This window comes from Musca domestica, unplaced genomic scaffold, assembly GCF_030504385.1.
Source record: "Musca domestica strain aabys unplaced genomic scaffold, Musca_domestica.polishedcontigs.V.1.1 9, whole genome shotgun sequence".
Classification (NCBI taxonomy): domain Eukaryota; kingdom Metazoa; phylum Arthropoda; class Insecta; order Diptera; family Muscidae; genus Musca; species Musca domestica.
This window is the reverse complement of record NW_026712435.1, coordinates 5,100,441-5,109,040: the sequence shown is the minus strand read 5'-3', so window position 1 is coordinate 5,109,040 and position 8,600 is coordinate 5,100,441. Positions and strand designations below refer to the sequence as shown.

At 38.0% G+C, this 8,600-nt stretch overlaps 1 protein-coding gene across 1 annotated transcript; it reads left to right on the top strand.

Moving 5' to 3' along the window:
• The first annotated feature begins 436 nt into the window (after nucleotides 1-436).
• Nucleotides 437-6,041, top strand: LOC101900344 (uncharacterized). The gene is made up of 2 exons (XM_005189879.4): nucleotides 437-4,689; nucleotides 4,743-6,041. Exons 1-2 carry the CDS (start codon nucleotides 749-751, stop codon nucleotides 4,807-4,809), a joined length of 4,008 nt encoding a protein of 1,335 aa, XP_005189936.1. The 5' UTR covers nucleotides 437-748; the 3' UTR covers nucleotides 4,810-6,041.
• Nucleotides 6,042-8,600: the final 2,559 nt, after the last annotated feature.

The window sequence follows — 8,600 nt, the reverse complement described above, 5'->3', positions numbered from 1 at the left end:
CCTTTACGTTCCTTGAAGTAAGGGATAACAAAACTGAGCTAAAAAGAAAAGATATAAAAACGGGCCCTTTTATATAAGTATTGGAACAACTCTAGTTTAGTAAAAACTCCGACTAGACCTGGATCCATTTACCTGCTATCTTTGGAAAGCTTATGGAATTACCTATCCACCAAGAAAATTAGTATTTTTATGGTATTTAAATACCAAAAAATGGTAGTAGTGCAATTCGAATTTTCACTTATCAAAATTTCATTACCATTAAGTGAAGAGTGGTAGAGAAATTGTTAGTGCACTAAAAATATAGGGTTCTATGCATATTTCTGAACGTGGCAATGTGAATTAATTCCGATAAATGTTGTATCTAAACGCGATATTAAAAGCAGATGTTGCCAGATTTATTTTGCTCTTATTGCCTATTGTATCGGCGTTACCTATACACATCGTGTGGCCAAGTTTTCTGGCATGAAGGAGAGAATTCCTATACGCCTATATTTGATACATACAGAATTAATCGATTTGGTCAATTTTATATTCCAACAGATTTTCCAAGTGGATATTTTTTAATGTTTTTGCAACCGATTGTAGTGTAACCAATAATGCAAAGTTGTTTGAAAATGGCTCTAATGTAGATTACTAGCCTTATTGTATCTACTTTTCTTATTGGAATATGTTACGTGTATTAAGAAACACTAAAATGACAATCGAACTAATAGTATGAGCAATATATTGTTATATTGCTTTCGCAAATATGCCGAGAAATACTGCCAAATGTAGACGAAATGTTAAGGGAAGCAGGTCCAATGTCGTACAAAAAGCTGAAGACAAGCTATCAAATAATATGGCTCCGAAGGAGAATAAGGAGACAAGACGGAGGGTAACAGTAAAAACAGAACTTTTATCTGCAATAGAACCAATTACAGAACCTGTGCACCAGAAAGGATATCGGAAGTCTGAACGTCGAAGAGTAGCTCGTGATATTTTTTTAGTATTTGAGGAGCAGCCCAATACACGACGAGCCAGAGGATCAAATAAGAAACAACCAAAACCAAAGTTTGGACATCTAAAGGTGGAGGAAACTGTAAAGTCAAATACTCTTTTGAGGGATATAAAAAATGAACCAAAATGTTACTTAGGAGAAAACACTGTTCATCATCAAATTGATAAAAAGGACGCTAAAAATAAAGTCACAAACGCCATTGCAAACACACAATTAAAAATCTGGTCATCTGCTTCGAGTAAGACACATTGTTCTGTGTATTCCAGCATTGCCAGCCGAGAACATACAAATTTGTCCCAGGAAACAAGCCCTGAAAATGTTTCTCAAGTCGCGAAAGTCAATCCTATATTTCTTTGGGCAAAACAAGACAACACACGTATCATTGAAGTGCGTTGTGAAGATTATGACAAACGCAATAGAATACGTATAACAAAAACCTCAAACGGTTGGCGCGCTATGCCACGTTCTGATCCATCATCGTCAAAGGTTCTTAAACTATACACTACACCGCTGGTAAAAGTCAAACATGAAGCTCCAATTCAAGCAAATACTAACATATCCCAATCAAATACCACTATATGTGCAGATGCTATCAGCGATAGTAAACCCGTTGTAGTCGAATCAGAAATTTTGAAGCAAAGTATGGCTCTGGACCCCATTGACATAGGAATACAGGTCAATGGAATAGACTGCTCTATAAAACAGCCACCAAAGAAATCTAAAAAGAAGAAAACAAGAAAGCGCAAACGTGTATTTACTTGTAAAAAGGCTACAATAAAAATTAATGTCACTGGCGTCGAAGAATCAAATTTAGAAAAAATTAATTTTACTGAGAACAGTACACTCGAACCTCTTATATGCCAAAAAGGGGACATTTCGTCAGAACATAATTTGGGGAAAACGTGTGAACCCTTTTCAGAAAGCTTTCCTGAAAAATCGTGTTTGAATGTGACCAAAATTAATACTGATGTTGACGACAGTGCACCTAAGTCTTGTTTGTCGACAATCAAAGAAACCTTTACAGCAGAACATCTAGCATATCCGAATGAATCTAACGATGAAAATTCACTACAACTATGTCCAAAAACGGGTCTATTTTTAAGAAATGTACCCAGTCATGACAATATTGTTGAAATTATGGAGGATAATCATGATAGGGAAACCCTCTCACGGAAGATTATTTCCATAGATACTAAACCTAATTCCGCAGACGATAACAATGAGAGTTTGGAAGCGAAGACTCGAAATCTTAAAGACCTTTTAGATGATGCCGATCTTTTTCAACATTGTGATGATAATGCCAATTGCGATGCCGATTTAATTGACACGCTCGTTAAATCAAGTTGCGAGAATAATTTAATACAAACAAACGAACATAGTGAAAAAGAAATGATTGAGAATACACACATCAAAAATATAGACACAGTTGGAGATAACATGTTGGTGGTTAATGAACCACCAAAATGTCTTTCTTTTAATGAAGCTGGAGAAATCGAAGCTCTAAACTGTGAATTATTTCATCCGAACGATGAGTTTATTGATTCGTTTGTTGAAAAACAAAGATCAAAAGCAATATGTGGCGTCGGATTATCTAGTAATAATAAATCTGTCGTTACAATGGTACAATCTTTGGACATACAGCACAGTCCTGTCATAGAAGATATATCAGGCATTAGTGAAGATAAAGGCATACAAGACAATCATGGAGGCATACATATAATTGAAGAATCTCCCAAAGACCTAAGTTACAAAAAAAGAGAAGAAGTCTGCCCCCCTTCAGAGTCTCGAAGTCAATGTGCTGTAACATCAAGTTCTGATGTTGTTAAATCCCAAAACATGGACGAGTCTTCTGCTTTGGCGACTTCTTCCGAAACGTTGAAAAATCTTATATTGGAGCAATTTATGAAGTTAAACACTATGTCAGGACAGAAGCATTCTGGCGGTGTCAAGCAGTTGGATGATCCCCATCTAAGTTCATCTTGCTCAAAAGGAAACATGTCATCCGATATAATTGAAACTGTTGTTATTGAGGACAGTGATAGTGCTAATGAAGATAATCAGATCGATCGATGCGAAGAACCGCTGAAAAAGCGTTTACGTGCTAGTGCATTACCAGCTGCGAAAGTTGCTAATGATGAATTTGTTAAATCGAAATTGGCAATGATTGACAAAGATCCTGACCCATTGACTCAGTTGAGGTTACTCATTCGAAACTCTCAATGGAAAGTTCCTGATCCCATCCTAGTCCCAAAAGATCGATTAAGTGCTGTACTGGCATCACCTGCCAGAGAAATTCCTCTTTTAATTACAACTCGTCCCGAATTAAGACTTCCAGAAGCGTTTGCTTATCCTGAAATAATACAGAACCCTAACATACTTGTTATATCTATGGCCCAGTTAGAAGCAATACTTAAGAACAATATCGAAACAGATACTAGAAAATCAAAAGATTTAGGAAGCAAATCATCGTCGCAAATATTTCCACAAAGTATTGGAAAACATACCAAGTTGGTCGCCGATTTTGTTGAGGAAAATCAAGCGCAAATCGCAACTAATATGATTTCTCAAAGATATGGCAATGAAGAAAAAATTTTAAGAAAAACTAAATCAAGTGAAACTACATCCAAAGAGGAAAGTGCCAAGTTAGCACACAATGAGTCGAGTTTATCTACCGACATTAATGCGGCAACAATGGCCGTTCTCAATCAAATGCTTTGGCTCCCATATTTTGGTCAGATGTCCCAGGATTTTATCAATTCTGTTAAGACGCCACAGCTTTATACTCAATCTGCACATCCGCTTCCTTCAAAGACAAATAATGTAAATACTGAATCGTGTAATGCTATTAGAAGTCAACAAACAAAAACAGCAGCAACGCGTGATAGTCAAAATTCTAATGGCATTTTCTTAAATACAGGGCTAACATCTTTGTTTAAACAAGGTCAAGTGGATGATTTAAATTTGTTTCAGAAAATTGTACAGCATCAAATGCAAAATGTAATAAACTTGACACAGGTAAAAAACTCTACTTCAACAGAAGCAGGTGCAAACGCAACCGCTGTTCCTAATAATGCCTTCATAAATGAACAAAGTTCGCATGCTGGACTAGCAGTGCACAGCTTGTTAAATACCGAAAAAAATTATAGAAATATATTAGCTGCACCGCAAATAAAATTAAAAAATGTTGGCCAAAATAACCTTGGAGACTCCACTAAAACATATAATCTAAGGAGTTCTGTCGCGTCACGACTGTCTTCAGATTATAACCAATTTTCAAATTCAAAAAGACCAAATCTCGACAATAAACCTAGGCTAACGTGTAAATCTTTATCAAATCTCATAGATCCCGAACACAAACAGCCGACAAATATGACTGCATCCTCAAGTCTAATTGCACCATGTGTTCTCAGCGCAGATCCGAATTTTCAACAAACAAACAATGACATTAAAGACCAATCAGCTGAAAATAATATGTTAGGAGTATCTTGCCCGCCTGTTCCAGATCACTTTTCAAATACCTTAAGGGTCCATTCGAGTGATAGTACAAGGAACGTCGATTCTTTAAACGATCACAATAAACAAAGTAGCAAAATTGTCGACAATGTTCTTGTAGATAATGTTTCTAGAAGTGGAGATTCGGTGAGCTTATCTAATGAAACCAATATACCACTATGGCATCCACTATTTGGAAGGTAAGATAAACATGCAAGCTAAAAAAATAAATATAAATCTTTTTTATTTGTAGTAACTCAAAGTCGGTATCATACAGTAGCCCTTGGCAATGGACGACCGTGACAGCAGCAGGTGAATGACAATCGAGGGCTCTGAATAAAGAGCCCAATATATCCAAAGTCGAAAGCAATTCATCTAAGGTGAATAACGTTGCCACCAATCCTACAAATGTAGACTATGCAAATGTTAATAACAACAACAGCGGCAGCATAAGCGACACTATTAATAATCCGCTAAGTATGTACAGTAATATGGGAATTGATAACAGAAATTGTCCACAAAATAAGGCATATCTAAATTTGGAAAGCACTACGGGGAACCACCAACAGTTGCATAATACCAAGAGGAAGGATCCCCATCTACAAGCATCGTACAACCTCTGTAAAGAAGATTCCAGAGCAGCAGCTGCTGTTGAATATTCAAATGTTTGGCAGCAACAACAGCACTATAATTCTCACAACTGGCAATCTACAGGGATGACAAACAATCGTAATTATGTCAACAATTTACCCAAGTATGCAAGTGCAAATCGAATGCACACCTTTCAAAATCCTCGTCCACTATATATGCAGTTCAGCCCTTATTTGGCACAAAGGACCATTATTGCATCTCAAAATCCTTCCCAGCCGATTCCTCAACGTTCCGAAAGTCAATCAAATGAAATCCAGCAAAGTATGCGTTTCGGGGACTACGATTTTGTACAACGTTAACGCTTTTTGTGTAATTTAAAATGTCATAACAGACTTCATTCATTCCGTAACAGAGGAACCCTTTAAAATCAACAACATAATTGTCGAATTTCTCCTGAGTATAAGCTACCATATTGGGAAATGTTTATGCTTTCGTAGCCACATAAATAACGAAAACAATGTGAGACCTTCAACGCATCTACATTTATGTGACTTTAATTAGAAAATTTGTTATAAGTAGTTTGTTACGCACTAATATTGTTAATCTGTACATCTCAACCTATTGTATTTATTTATTTGTTTACCTTTATGTATCTGCATAATTTACAATAATTTATGGAATATGTATGAATTCAAAGGATTGACTAAAAAGTCAAGAATCAAAAATATCTTGTTATATTATATTATTTATATTATTATTTTACATTTCGATATTTCCCAAAAAAAGAAACAAATAGCGGTGATTTTAAATTAACATTTCATTCCACAAGGCAAATCTAATCTATAGTAAAGACAAATTCATACACATGTATCAATTGATCAGTTTATTGTTCTTATATACAATGAGGGAATAGTTAAATAAAAAACAAAAAATAAAAAAAACACATTTGGGATAAAATTAATATATATTACAAAACTTGTTATAAAATTAATTCTGTGGTACTCTTAGAATATTTTATCAGCTGTACATGTATTACAACAACCAACATTGCTGAATCAGTAAATAAAGTCAATAAACATATTTCATATTAGGACCGCTAAGGATTACTCCGAAGACATTACCCAAAAATTTATTTAAATATTTGAATATTCAATTAAAATGACTAGTTTATATAAAGACTTATTACATTTTTGCAAACTATCTTTAACGACAGAATTTAATATATGGTAACTTTAGCACAACATTTGTTTAGGCTTACCCGGAATCATCTGAAAATTTATCAATCAACGGATCTTCCTATGTTAAAGAGGCGTCTCGTAGATTATAGTTTATTTCTGTGATCATCCATTTCAAACACCTATAGTGACTTGCCCTAAAATTACGACAATTACATATACTAAAAGAGGTATGGATAATTTTTTTTTTGTCGAATACTCCCAACGCCATTCTTTCCACTCCATCGGACAGTGGAACAATATGTCCTTTACGTTGGGATCACCATGATCCCTAGTTGAAAATTAGTTAGCATAATAGGAAAATATTTTTAATGCCAACCAGCAGATGCTTCATCAAATTCCATTTAACAGATGTCCATGTCGTTTAAGGCAACTATTTAAGTTACTTTGTCTAAAATTATGAAGATATTATGGGTATATCGTAAATTTATTGCGTTAAAGCATATGCAAAGTAAATACCAGGATAAGCCCAATCCCACGGCAGCGGGTTCTACGATACCGGATTGACCCGAAACAACAAGATCCCAGTTTCGGACTGCGGCTGCCAATCCAGTACGTACATGTTTGTGTTTGTTTATTTCTGCATTGGGAGCAGCATATCCCGGATTGCTTGCTCCGGATTTTATTGGTTCGTGCCGGGATTGAGAAAAACCCCGGACCTAGGTTCTGCTCGGTTTGTCAGAACGTCATCCACCACAGATCTGTCTCGGTGCCATGTAATGGACGCAGAGAATGGGTGCACTTCAAGAACTGTTCCGGACTAAGGCGTTTGCGAGACTACAGCGAAAGGGATTATGTTGCGACTTGCTGCAGTAACGTAGTCCCCAGCGAGTCCACTTCTTCGTCGTCCTCATCAGAGACGTCGTCGGAGTATGGCACTCCACCGCAGTCTCCAGAAGAGCAACCAACACCGCAGCACCTAACGCCACATGTTGCTGTTCCAACTCCGGATTGTGCATCATTCTTGCAATTCAATTGCTACGGACTTCGAGGCAAAATATATGAGATAGTGGAATTTATGAGTCGGAGGAATATTAAGATCGCAGCGGTGCAGGAAACCAAGCTGAATGAAAATTGCAGCCTACAACGTTGTTATGGTTACAACGTACTAAGGAAGGATCGCACCAGAAGGGGATTAGCGTTCCTGTTACACCATTCTGTTGAGTACAGACCTACCTCGCTTGAGCTAGTCTCTAGTGACCCATACATGGAATGTATGGGGGTAGCAGTCAAGTGTGGAACTGCCGAGGTAGAGGTGCTTAATGTGTATATCCCGCCGATTAATAGCTGTGAACCGCGTTATTTGCCTGATATTAGCCCGTTATTGGTAGGCAATAACCGCCTGGTACTAGGGGATTTAAATGCCCACCATGAGTTGTGGCATTCCGTCCTAGGTAATGACCAGAGGGTATCAGCGCTGGCAGAGCAGATTGCTGCTTCACATTCTGCACGGTTAACGAGGATGCCCCCACCCAAATAAGAGGAGAGTGTCACAGTTCGCCAGACTTAACCATAGTGTCACCCGGTCTGATAAATGACGTGACTTGGCAACCCGTTATTTCTCTTGGCTCAGACCATCTCCCGATAATCGTCTCCATAAGCAGATCGCCCGATTTCATAACCTCTGAACGCCGCACTTTCCTTAACCATGGGAAAGCTCACTGGCCAGAGTTCAGAGAATTCACCAACCGCCGCTTCAGAGAACTGCCCAACTCTTCTGATGTTCGGTTAGCAGAAAGGATTTTCCGAAACATCATCAGAGCTGCAGCCGCTCGCTATATACCTGCTGGTCGAATACCCGAGATAAGACCAAACTTCCCAGCAGAGGCAGCGGGATTAGCAAACGAGCGTGATGATCTCCGTCGTACCAACCCTACTGATCCTAGAATCAGTGATTTGACAGTGGAAGTCAACCGGTTGGTACAGGAGCATAAGAGGAAAAAGTGGCTAGACCATCTGAAGTGCTGCAACATTGGAACCGATATGAGTATGCTGTTGGTAACGATTAAGACGCTCTCGAACCCTGGAAAAAAGGATGATAGGACCTCAGTCACTTTTAACGACGTAACGGTGACTGATCCGAAGAGGTGCGCGGAATATTTTAACCGACAATTTGTCTAGCACCCCGAGAGCGATACGGCGAAGCGAAGAGTACTACGTCGTATTAGATCTCTTCCCGCCGAGGAGGAACCACCACAGTTTACGATGGGTGATGTTGCAAATGTCATCCGTAACGCTAAGTCATCCAAAGCGTAGGGCCCGGACGGAATCTCAAAGATAATGTT